The sequence below is a fragment of the Octopus sinensis genome, linkage group LG6 (assembly GCF_006345805.1).
Source record: "Octopus sinensis linkage group LG6, ASM634580v1, whole genome shotgun sequence".
Classification (NCBI taxonomy): domain Eukaryota; kingdom Metazoa; phylum Mollusca; class Cephalopoda; order Octopoda; family Octopodidae; genus Octopus; species Octopus sinensis.
The window spans coordinates 25,387,479-25,400,709 of record NC_043002.1 but is presented as its reverse complement, the minus strand read 5'-3'; the positions used below and the strand labels follow the sequence as shown (position 1 = coordinate 25,400,709).

Below are 13,231 nucleotides of genomic sequence, written 5' to 3'. Positions count from 1 at the left end.
GTAAAAAGTTATGAGCACTGTCTTCTGAAAAACTAGTTCTTCTCAAAGTCCCTTCTAATATTTACTTTAGACCAAGTTACAAACATTCTCTTGACCCTCTCAATGTCAAAAATAAAATGAACCACTGATTAACCAACTAGAGACTTTTCACCAATTAAAAACATATAAAATTTTAAATACAAGGACTTGTCTGTGTTATATATATGCATGTATTTATTTTGCTTGCATCTATTCTTTCCAAAATTTTGTACATTTGTACATTGTTGGAGACATACCTACCCACCTACATTTTCTGTTCTATCCCTATTCTTTCTCTCTCTCTTTCTCTCTCTCTCTCTCTCTCTCTCTCTCTCTCTCTCTCTCTCCAGATGGGGGAGTCATGTATTCACCTCGTTAGCAAGCCTGCTCCTGTCCCTTTATCATATTTTCATATCCCTCAATACTTCAAAACTATAACCCACTCAGTACTTGGTCACATCATCAGTGCTGCTGTTATGAAAAAAAAAGCACCCAGTACACTCTGTGAAGTGGTTGCTGTTAGGAAGGGCATCCAGCTGTAGAAGTCATGCCAAAGCAGACACTGAAGCCTGATGCAGCACTCTGGTTTGTCAGTGCCTATCAAACCATCAAACCCGTGCCAGTACGGAAAAGGGGTAATAAATGGTGATAATTACAACTGGAGATCCAAATTAAGGTTAAGCAATCACCTGTGAAGCAAACTGGGGAAAGCAGATTTGCATAGTATTTCCAAACATAAAACAACAGATGTGGTGAGATTTGAACTGCTAACTTCGTTGAACACTACTTTAAGACCTTAGCCACTGTGCTCCTCAAACCCAGAGATGTTGATAATTTACCTAAGTCTTCTATCAATGCCACCACCACTATCAGTTTTATATTCACTTTTTCCATATATTGCCAGAGGCTTGATGAATGAACATGTAAAATCCAAGAGAACAAAGAGTTAAATTGGGAATCCAAGGTAACTAGTGGTTGTCTATGAGGAGAACAATTAATTCATAACAACATCTGGTATGTTCAGTTGCTGTAAGCCATGGAGAATCAAACTTTTTTTGGCCTTGTCCTTTTCTAAGAGTGAAAAATTGAGAGAGACAGCAATGTTGTCACTTGGGTTGTTGACAAGTAAAATGTAGGCATGTCTGTTCAACTACAGCTGAAGTAACAATATCATATTTTTTTTCAGATAGCAATGGTTGTTGTGATGGGGAGATTATAATATCTAATGTTTTTCCCTTCTTTTTTATAATTTTAGAGAAATTTGGCAGCTGTTTCAAACAGCCTAGGCAATGCATATAGGCTCTCCCACAGATGATGATGATGTCTGCAGTGGTGATCATGATAGCAGTTGTAATGTTTGTTAATAGTCAAGATAGTGGTGATGTATGTGACCATAGTGGTAGTGAAAATAGCAGTAAAGGTGGTGGTGGTGGTGGTGGTGATAATATGGTGACAGCAGTAGTGATAGCAAAGGAGGTGGTAGTAGTGGTGTCGGTGGTGGTGGTGATAATGAGTGAGGTGGAGAATGGCAAGTATAGTGGTGGTAGTGGTGATAATAACAAATGAGATAACAGGAGGTGTAGAAGAGGGTGGTATTGATAATGAATGTGATAACAGCAGCAATGGTTTATAGCTGATGGGGTATATGATGGGGTTGATGGAGTAATGTTGTGGTGATGTTGAGGTGATGATTAAGAAGGGGAAGGGCAAGAGTAGGAGGCAAAAGGGAAGGAAGTTGAGGCAATTTAAGAAGGAAAAATTAATTTAGGGGATTTTATAGAGCAGATTCAGATGATTAACATTAAATATAGAGATTATGTAAAGATAAGTATAGAGGTTAATGTCTTAAACAAACCAAGTAAACTGTATCTTGAGTATTTAACTGTTACCTCAGCCTATATGTGTAGTTATGTATGTGTGTGTGTGCGTGTGTGGTGCTTGTGTCTGTATGTGTGTGAGTTGTACACATCACATACCTTTTTCTTTTACAATCATGTCATTCCAGGTTTGATTCCACTGAAGTGTCATGGTAGACTTGGGTCAATCCGACCCTTGTAAATGAAACTGAGTAGAGGGAAACCATGGGGAAGCCTGTTGGAATGACTTATTCATTTGTTTATTCGTGTAATGCCCATTTTTGTATACTTAGTATGGCTCAGATAGAAATTGATTTTGAAGCAGAATTTCACTGCTGGATGCTCTTCCTGTCACCAACCCTCATCCGTTTTTCAGGTAAAGGGGTTTCAGATTCCATAAGTCAGTGGAAACACAAAGTGACAAGTCACTTTGTCAACATGGAATGTAAACATCAGTTTTGCTCAAAACAGTGATAAACAAAATACCAACATTTACACACATAGTTGTTCATTTCCATGCCAGTTTCCCCATGCTTGCATGGATTAGATCAATATGATAATGAGACATTTGTTTTGCAGCAGATGTCATTCCTATTGCTAACCTTTATCTGTTATTCAAGTAAGGGATCTCTTATTACATGTCGTTTGAAAGATGCAAAGCAAGCAAATTTGTTGACAAAAAAGTACATAACATCAACACTGCCCATATAGTAACAGGCTTCTTAAAATAATAATAGTTTCTTTTATTGGCCACAAAGACCCAAGACATAGAGACTAATATGAAGACAAAATACAAACATACAAAAGTGGGGGGTTACAACAAGTTAAAAGAAGTCAACAAGATATAAAAACAAAAATTTCAACAACAAAATTCCCTAATAGTGGAGAAAACCAAAGATAATTCAGGGAAAATCCCACATGAAGGTCTTATTTTACCACATTCAAGGCATTAAAAAGGCCATCTCCCAGTTTCTTTCCTCCTACTCAGGAAAGCATACTCTGAGTAGACCCATTCAACATCATCTGTTGCCACTCTCACTCACCTTTCATTAAACACACAAGAAAGCAGTACCATCTTCTTAACCCTCACCTTTCTCTTTAAGTGACACTTAAAGAAGTTGATAAGAGCTTGGATAAACAAGAAAATGCCTGCCTTTAAACCTTTCAGAAAAGTTCACCACACTACTTCTTTTGCGACTGCCAAGACTGGCTGTATTTCTTTCCCAAAAAAAGGTAGCATGTCAATTTTTCACAATAGACTTGGCTGATAGGCAGTGCCATAAGTATGATGAAAGGTGGAAAGTAGATGTAAAATAATGATAAATATGGCTGATTCAATCAAACTTTGTACTTGATTGGTAATTAATTGAACAGCCCTCAAAGAGATGAAAAACAAAAACCAACGACAGCTGGATATGAAATCAAAGCCTCAGTAAGGTTGGCACACTGTAGCCATTTCTGTAGAGCCACTGCAGTAGTGGCAGCAAAGTGAGGAGACATCTGTAGCCCAGAGATTGTAACTTGATGCCAATCAGTTGAGTAGCTTTATATTTTGGTGGGGGTGGAGAACAGTCTAAGATCTCTGAATGTGTAGTAGCAGCACTATCTAGAACAGTACCTCATTGTGGGTCTCACTTCAACTTTGTAAAGTGTTAGTAGTTGTTGAGGGGCTGAAGTATTTTCTGGCTGTGAAGGGGAAGGCTTGTCATTGTGACACAATCTTTACTTGAATGGTACATATTTTATCAATATCGAAAGATGAAGGTTTAAAGTTCATTCCAGCAGGATTTAAATTGAGAGAGTAAAAAGAAATGAATAGGTGCCATAAGATATTTCTTTGTTTTGAAACTCTACAAATCACCAAGTATCTGTCCTGATGAAAGCACAACACTTAATAAAGCTAGGACCACATCCCAAAAACTAGCCTGTTATGCTCAGGCCTTTCCTGTTGATGTTGACCCACAAAAACCCAACCTCATCAAAACTGTAAACTCAGAACATAACATACTCCATTTTTCTGCTCTTTCGCTGCTCTAGTACAACAAGAGAAAAAACAATGTTAACTTACTGATAATTTCGGTCATCTGGTAGATCCCTTGTCATCTTGACGTTATCACTTGCAGCTTGATTAAATTTGTTCCTAGCATAGCTGTCCTCTCCTGGTTTCAGTGCCTTTTTGGCAATGTATTTATCAGCATCAAACTGACTCCAGTGCACTTTACCCGAACTGTCCATTTGTTGTATGTTTACAACACTACCTGTTGTGTCCATCACAAGTTGTGGTTCAATAATAATGTTACCCTCCACCGGTAACCTTTCCTTATGGTGAAATGCATTGTTGCGATTAATGTTCTTGCTTGGCGACAGTGCGCCATCTTGTCTATCCCCAGGTAATCCATGGTCACGTTGCCACTCCAATTCTCCAATACCCTGAAATTAATAATAGCAAAAATCATTAACATTAATCTTTTCACATATGCATGAGGCAAACAAAAGTACAGAGAAAGGAAAAAGTTCTGTCCTTTGAAATTCCCCCACACCAACCCCAGTACACAAGTACATAGACGGAACTGATTTTTCTAACATAAACTACACAAGGAGTTAAACCTGGCACACAACTATTTCTTTTACTCTCCTACCTGTATGCAATATTAATAATATCAAAAATAATGAGAGAGTCCCTTGTGAAGATCTTTCCACTGTCTTTCTTTGACTGGGAAGGACAGGCAATGTTTCTTTGTCATTTGACCTTAGCGAAAGAGGTTGTGTGGTGGCCAAACCCTCATTAACTTTTTCAAGTTTCACTTGAAAAGGAAAGTGAGGGGAGAGAGGAATGTGCTCCCCCCACCCACCAGCAAATTTGCTAAAAGGTGGGTAAATGTGGGGTAAGAATGGTTCGAGTGAACAGACCTACTCAAAACATGCACCTGTAGACAATGTGGAGAGGGCACTTGCCCTAGTGGTAAGGAAATCCGCGATTTTGTGGGGTTTCCACAAGCAGCCTTAGGAACTCTCCTTCATTTGGGGAATCATTCATTGTTAAAATTAGTATTTTTCTAGTTTTTTTTATTTTTTACACGCCTTTCATAAACCCCACATTGTATTATTTTGCACTGTACCCAATGTTACTTGTGGACCCTTAGTGATTAATAAAGAAAACATAATAATAATAATTATTATTATTATTAAGGTAGTGAGCTGGCAGAATCATTAACACACCAGACTAAATGCTTAGCAGCATTTCTGCCAACCTTATGTTCTGAGTTCAAATTCCACCAAGATCAACTTTGCCCTTTCATATTTTTGGGGTTGTAAAAACAATTATCAGTCAACGTGTAACTGACCAGCCCCTCGCCACAGACCTCCAGGCCTTATACCTATAGTAGAAACAGTTATTATTATTATCATTATAAAAGATGGTAAGCTGGCAGAATCATTAGTACACCAAACAAAATGCTTAGTGACATTTCTTCTGGTTTTATGGTCTGGATTCAAATTCTGCTGAGGTTGACCTCACTTTTCACTCTTTCGGGGTCAAAGAAATAAGTTCAAGTCAAGTACTGGGGTTAATGTAATCAACTAATGTAGTCCCCTTCCCACAAAAAAAATTCAGGCCTTGTGTCTAGAGCAGGGAAGATTATTATTATTATGGTTATTATTATTATTATTATTATTATTATTATTATGGTTATTATTATTATTATTATTATTATTATTAATAATAATAATAATAAAGTGTCAAGCTGTCAAACTTGTTTCTGTATTGGATGAAATACTTACCAGCATTTTTCCGGTGCTTTACATTCTAAGTTCAAATTCTGCAGAGATCAAATTTGCCTTTCATCTTTACAGGGTCATAAAGTAAAGTACCAGTCAAGTACTGGGGTTAATGCAATTGACTTATTCCTTCCTCTAAATATTGCTGGCTTTACACCAAAATTTGAAGCCATTATAAATAATATTATTATCATTATTATTAAGGTAATGGAGTTGGCAGAATTGCTAGCATATCAAACAAAATGATTAATAGAATTTCTTCCAGATGTTGCTTTCATATTCCACATTCTCTCAACATTTATTCTCAAGTCTGCATATTTTATGACCTTCCCGGGGTGTTGGATCGACAGATTTGTTAGAACATTGGACAAAATGCCTTGCAGTATTTCTTCAGGCTCTTTACATTCTGAGTCAAAATTCTGCTGTGATCAACTTTGCCGTTCATCCTTTCCGGGTCAATAAAATATAGTACTATCCCACAAGTTAGAGACGCTCTGGATCTGTCCTACACACAACAAGCAATATTCAGGTGTATGGTTTTATGGTTGAAATGTTAATTTTATGACTGCAAATTTTGGGTTCATTCCAGCAATACAGTACTATAAACAAATGACTTCTATTATAGTCTTTGGCTGATCAATATTTTGTGAGTGGCTGATATATCAGTTGTATGAAACCATTGATGTCAATTTCATAACTGAAAATATATCATCACCACAATTTTACCTCTGTTTTCCATGTTGTCATGAATTATCATAGCCAGAATCAGCACCTATTCTGAGGTACTACTCAGCAAGATGGGTTGGAGGCCAACATCTCACCATTTGTTTCTTCTTTGGTTTCTAAGGGTGAGTACCCTTCCTTATACCAACCACTTTACAGAGTGTACTAGCTGCACATCTTACGTAGCACCATCATTATATAAAAGTGAGTGTGTATCCCAAAAGGGGTCACCTACCTAGGGCCAGTTAAGAAAACTCCTTTACAAAACAGACTAGCTTAATTAACAAGGCAAGTGACCCTTCCAAAATTCAACTCACAAACCTACAAGCATATTTTCAGAACAGTTCACTTCCACTGACCATTCATGCCATTCTCTTCCATTTGTCAGCAAGTTTTCAGAAGAGCAACATTTCCCTCTTTACTCTTAAAAAAAGAGGCACTTGAAAAATATGATGAAAATTTAGCCTTCATCCTCTCAATTTTGTCCACCATAGCCAAGACAAACACTGTCAAAGGAAGACAGGAGAGGAATCTTCATGATAAACTTGGCCAATAACCAGATCAGTTGTATATATAACAGAAGCTTGAGATATGTCCTACAAGTAACAGATACTCTGGATCTGTCATACACATTACAGACACTGCTTGATAACTTCACAAGTCAGTAATAGTCAAGCATAGGATATGATATATGGTTAAAAAGTCAGTTTTGCAAACACATAATTTTGGGTTCATTCTCACAGGATAGTAATGTGGGCAAATGTCTATTATAGCCCCAAGCAGACCAATGGCTTGCAAGTTAAACTGGTCGACCAAAATTGTATAGAAACCAGTTGTGTATAGTGGGGTGCACACATTTTGAGTGCATATTGTATGCGGTTAGGTCTTCTCATATGTCTCAACAATGTTTACACAGTGTAAAACAACATCATTGCTAAGGCATTGCATTAAATACAACACAGTTTCAGCTAACAGAAGGAGAAACCCATAGAGTGTCTTGATTACCCAATTTTACTCCAAAATACATGAAATATGCACTTCAGACAAAATTCTGTCTCAAGTTGCCACTGCACAAATATAACACAAGATATCTGGGTTGTGCTGATACTTCATACACTTTCTAGTATTAATAATATTAGATTACAACTTTGACTTGGTAATGACAAACAAACCAGAAATATAGAATTAAAATTTTCCTTGGGCTTGAGACTACATGAAGATACAACAAGCTAATGCTGGAATAAATGAGAAAGTGCCTGTGCTTAACAATAAAGCACTATCCTAGATTAGCATTGTATACAAGTAAACCTAGGAAAATTATCTGTTTGTAGTCCCACTGCCAAGACTTTTCAAAGTTACAGGCTATTCTTCATAAAGAAGAGTTTACCTCCTTTAGAGCCTTTCTCAGGTTATAACAATTGTTACCTGTATCTTAAGAACCTAGGGCAGATACTCTCTCCGTTTTCAAAAGTTAATCAGGAAAATGCTTTTTTTTTTGCACTATAATGTCCTGTATGCTTTATGGTGATGATGTAGGTATTTGTCTCTATCATTAGCTTCAAATGCTGCTACAGTTGACTCTGCCTTTCATCCTTTTGGGGTAGAAAAAATAAGCACCAGTTGAACATGGATGTGATCAATTTGCTCCCTTCCCTTCTACCAAATCTAGAAAGATCCTTAACTCTTTAGCATTTAAACTGGCCATATCTGGCCCAAATATTCTACCTGTTATATGTTCAAACTGACCAGATTCAGCATCTCACACCTACACTACAATGTCATTCTAAAAATAAACAATCACATCTTTGATGTCTCTAAGCTGAGATAATACATGATCAATTATATAAAATGTGAATAAATAAGCATTATATTTGACAGAGAAAGCTGAATGCTAAAGGGTTGATCTTACAAGGTTGCTCTTGGACTCTTTCACTGTAATATGGTAACTAGGTGAGTGTGGTATTATTATAGGCAATGTAAGAAATTAACTTGACTTTTATCTTTAAAAATATTTTGTAGAAACTACTTCAATTTCAGATGAAATAAAATGGTCTGAAACAAAGAATTAATACTATCCGTAATTTTCTTAAAATGCCAAAAGTAGATAGTTTTATATTCCTGTCCTATGGTGCTTAGTAATTAAAGTTGATATGGTACACAAAATCTGATGATTTATTTGGAATCAGTGCCTTTCCATTAAAATTAGCCTAAAAACTGCCTTCACTTTGAAATTGTTTAGACCAGTGTAATGTAGCCCTAGATATCTAAGACAGAGTGGGTGGATGGTCACAACTGGAATGCTTATGATCATAAGTTTTCTGGATCATAAATGACCTGTGACTATAAACCAACAGCAAACAAACAAAAAGAAAAATATATAACTGTGAGAAGGAACACATGGAAAAAAACTGTTGTTATTTGCTATCAATATGGTGTTCAGATAACACAGGTGACATACTTGAAGTTATCAAAACAGATTAGTTTAAAGAAAAACACTTAGATACAGTGAGGGTAGGGCAGAACTGGTTGAGACAAGGATACTCAATACTGTATGATTGATATCATTATCATTAAATAGCTAACAAGATAAACTGTTAATAACTGACTTTATGTGACTTCAATTTCTCAAACTATATACAACAAAAATCCATATATAATATAGTAACATGTATAATACACATCATGATTTGGGCACCTAAATTGACTTCAAACTCAAGTATGTATAAAACAACTACTACAAGAGTATATAATCTACAATAATCCATTACATTAGATTTTAATGTTTCGCTTAACAACAACAACCCTTTCTACTATAGGGACAAGGCCTGAAATTTCGGCAGGGTGGGGTAGCCAATTACGTCGACCGCAGTGCTCAACTGGTTCTTGCTTTATCGGGGCCCTAAAAGGATGAAAGGCAATGTTGACCTCAGCAAAATTTCAACTCAGAATGTGAAGACTGACTAAATGCTAAACATTTATCCATTGTGCTTGCCACCTTAACAGCAACAATGATAACATTCTGAAACATAATAAAGCCATCAACATCATCGTTATTGTTTTTGAATGTCTACTTTACCATGCTTGCACTGGTCAGATGACATTCACAGGCAGATTATCAATAGTTGGATGCTCTTCCTATCACCAACTTTCCCTTATTTCCAAGCAAGGAAATCTTTTCTCATGTCCAGATATGTTTTCACAGAAGACTGGAAACAAACAACTGCTTATATACAAGTGGACTTGGCAAACAGAAACTGAAAGAAACCAGTCATATATATATATATATATATATATATATATATATATATATATGCATGCATGTATTTATGCATGTATGTCTGTGAATGCTATTGCGCGTATACTTGTCTCATTGCTTTGACATCAAATGGTAGTCGTGAATGAGTTTCAGTCATACATACATACTTGTACACATACATGCACACACACGTGAAAGACACTTGTATGAAGCTCACTCATATTGCAAATTTCCACTTGTTCTTCAAGACAAAAATTTGCACAAACCTTGGCTCATACAGCAAATTATTCATACAATGGTGCACTTGTACCTCGAGGTTTTACTGTATATATAAATATATGTATACATGTGTAGTGCATCAGTGTGTATGTGTGTGTGTGTGCACGCATACACACACACATGTGTACACTCTTAACAACTTAAAAGGTTTAACAGTGGTACTTAACACAAAACCCTAAACATTCCTTAATTTTCAGGATTATTTCTGTTCACCTCACCTCAAGAAAATACTTGCACTAATGACTTCAGGCTAATGGTTTACTTTACCTACTATCTCCAGTTAGCTTTTTTTAATAATAGGTAAGCAACAAAGTCTCATAGATCTATCCTCTGGTAAACTATCTTAATCAGCCAGCTCACATAATCTTTGTCCCCATATACTTCATATGTACCTAATCTACCCACTTTCAAAACAATATATCAAACTTAACGTACCTAATTTTTTTTACTGATAAAACTAACCAGTTGCTTATCTCTCTATAAATCATTTCTACTTATTGGCTACCTACTACCCTATCAAGGCATGCCCCGCTTACTCTTGATCCAGTCATTCTGTTTCTTAGTCTGAATTAGGTGTTAAGTAGGTAAGCAGTGTACATATTACAGTTCATAGTAGTATATTAATGGCCATCATGTCTAATTATAATCAGTCCAGACAACTAAGCTGTTTCCATCTATCAAATTCACTCACAAGGTTCTGGCTGGCCTGGGGTCAGAGCAGAAGATACTTACCCAAGATGCAGTACAGTGGGACTAAACCTGAAATTATGTAGCTTCAAAGCAGATTTTGTAACAATACAGTTATATCTGAACCTACACAAATCGAAAAATGACAGAGTAAATAATCCAGGTCATCATCATCATCATCACCATCATTTAACATCCATTTTCCATGCTGCATGAATTAGACAGTTTGGTTGGAATGATAAGTCAGAGAGCTGCACCAGGCTCCTGTCATCTGTTTTAGCTTGGTTTCTACAGTTGGATGCCCTTCCTAATAGCAACATCTTTATAGAGTGTAGTGAGTGTTTTATTTACATGTCACCAGCATGGTCAAGAGTTCAAATTTTTTACCTGTGATCCTTTATTAGGGCATCCAAGTTTGGTGGGAGGAAGAACATTATCCTCATAAATGCTGCAGCAGAATGGGCTCTATTAAATGTACCCAGTGTGCTAGATGGATGTGTTAAACCAGGCAACAAATTAAATCTACCCACCCAACAACAAGAACAGTCCCTCAAATAAGCTTCCACATAGTTTTCATCTACCAAATTTCACTCACAAGGTTACTCAAAATTTGCCCAAGGTACTGCACAATGAAATTAAACTTGGAAGGACACATTTGTGAAGTGAATTTCTTAACCACCCAGACATAGCTGCAAGCTTTTCTGTCTTAAGTGAAAAAAAAAAAAAGTTTCCCAATACGTGAAATTAAATGTTGAATGTAGTCAGCACAGTGTATTATGCAATCCTGACATCTGTAACAGCTGGGTTGCAGACCACAAGTGGGTTGCTTAGGTGTTCTCTCTGAACATCAAACTTTTCCTAAAAATTTTCCACTTTTTAACTTATCTATGGGTGAGCAGCTGATAGATTTTAGACAGTTTTTTTGTGTCATGATTGCCAAAGGAAATAAGATATTTTTTGCAGATATAGCCACAGGTACAGGAATTGTCATGTGGTTAAGAAATTTTACTCTACAATCACAGTCCCACTGTGTAGCACCTTCATGGGCAAGAGTCTTTTACAACTACTTGGCCCAACCAGTGCTTTTTAGGTGTAACTAGTAACAGAACTGCATGGAGGCCCATTGTGCAATATGTGTGTGTATTTGCACATATGCGTGTGTACATGAAAGTTGTAATTTACACTTCCCATATGAAATCAACTGAGCAAAAGTTGGTGTGGTTGTGTTTTCATTCTCAGTCAACACCAACATTCCACTGCTCTGCAGTTCCAAAATAGTGCAATAAAATATTCATTACATGAAAGACTTGATGACAAGAATAGAATCCAGGCTTAAAAATAATGCCTCAAATAAGTATCCAACCAGCTTGCACCAGTACAGACAAATATAAAAAAAGACCTAAAATGAACAAGCGAATAAAAAAAAGGAATACGATCTAAATGTCTGGGCCATGGACAAATGTAAAAAACTGAGAAGGCCATTGCAAAAAGAAGTTGTTGGATGCTAATGAAACATTGTATATTTTAGAGTATATAGCAGACATTTTGGGGAAAATTACTTGAAGAAATTAGATATTTTTTTTATCCACTAATTCTTCAGAAGCAGGAGTTGAATTACCAGCTCAAAGAATTTTAATAATAAGCACAGACATAACTGTGTGATTAGGAAGCTAGCATTATAACAACATTGTTTCGAATTCAGTCCCACTGCATGGCACCCTGATTACGTGTCATCTACTATAGCTCTGAACTGACTAATGCCTTGTGTGTGAATTTGGTAGATAAAAACTGTTGAAGCACATTATATATATATATATATATAGGCACTCGTGCCAGTGGAACATTAAAAGCACATCCAAGTGTGGGGTGTAACCAGCCCACTTATGAGTGCCCCTCGTGCCAGTGGAATGTTAAAAGCAAATCTAAGTGTGATTGTTGCCAGGGCCATGGATTTGCTCCCATGCCGGCGGCACATAAAAAGCACCATTCGAGCATGATCGTTACCAGCGTCGCCTTACTAGGACATGTGCCGGTGGCACGTGAAAAGCAACATTCAAGCGTGGTCGTTGCCAGTGTCGTCGGACTGGCTCCCGTGCAGGTAGCACGTAAAAAACACCTTTGAGAGTGGTTGCTGCCAGAATCACTTGACTGGCCCTCATGCCGGTGGCACATAAAAGCACCCACTACACTCTCGGAGTGGTTGGCATTAGGAAGGGCATCTAGCTGTAGAAACTTTGCCAGATCAGATTGAGCCTGGTGCAGCCTCAGTCAAACCATCCAACCCATGCCAGCATGGAAAACAGACGTTAAACGATGATGATGATGATTTATTGGGTTAGTGCATAATTACTGCGGCTTTGTTTTTTCAACAAATTTTATTCAACAAAAACAATAGCAACATATAACAAAAACATCTTTAAATAATTATTCCCGAGCATATTCACCATCTACTGCAATTACTGCTTTTGTTAAATATTGTTATTGTTATTGTGGAATAAAATTTGTTGAAAAAAACCCACAATAATTATGCACCAACCCAATATATATGTATATATGTATATATCATCATCATTTGATGACTGTTGTTCATGCTGGCATAGGTTGGATGATTAGACAGGATCTTGAGCAGCAGGGC

The 13,231-nt window shown here is 36.8% G+C and overlaps 1 protein-coding gene across 1 annotated transcript in view; it reads right to left on the bottom strand.

Annotated features, from left to right (window-relative positions):
• Positions 1-13,231, bottom strand: part of LOC115213375 (polypeptide N-acetylgalactosaminyltransferase 2) — a 158,698-nt gene that overhangs the window by 115,661 nt on the left and 29,806 nt on the right. The window contains exon 2 of the mRNA XM_029782320.2: positions 3,943-4,304. Coding sequence (XP_029638180.1) covers positions 3,943-4,304 — 362 coding nt within the window. The remainder of the gene's footprint in view (positions 1-3,942; positions 4,305-13,231) is intronic.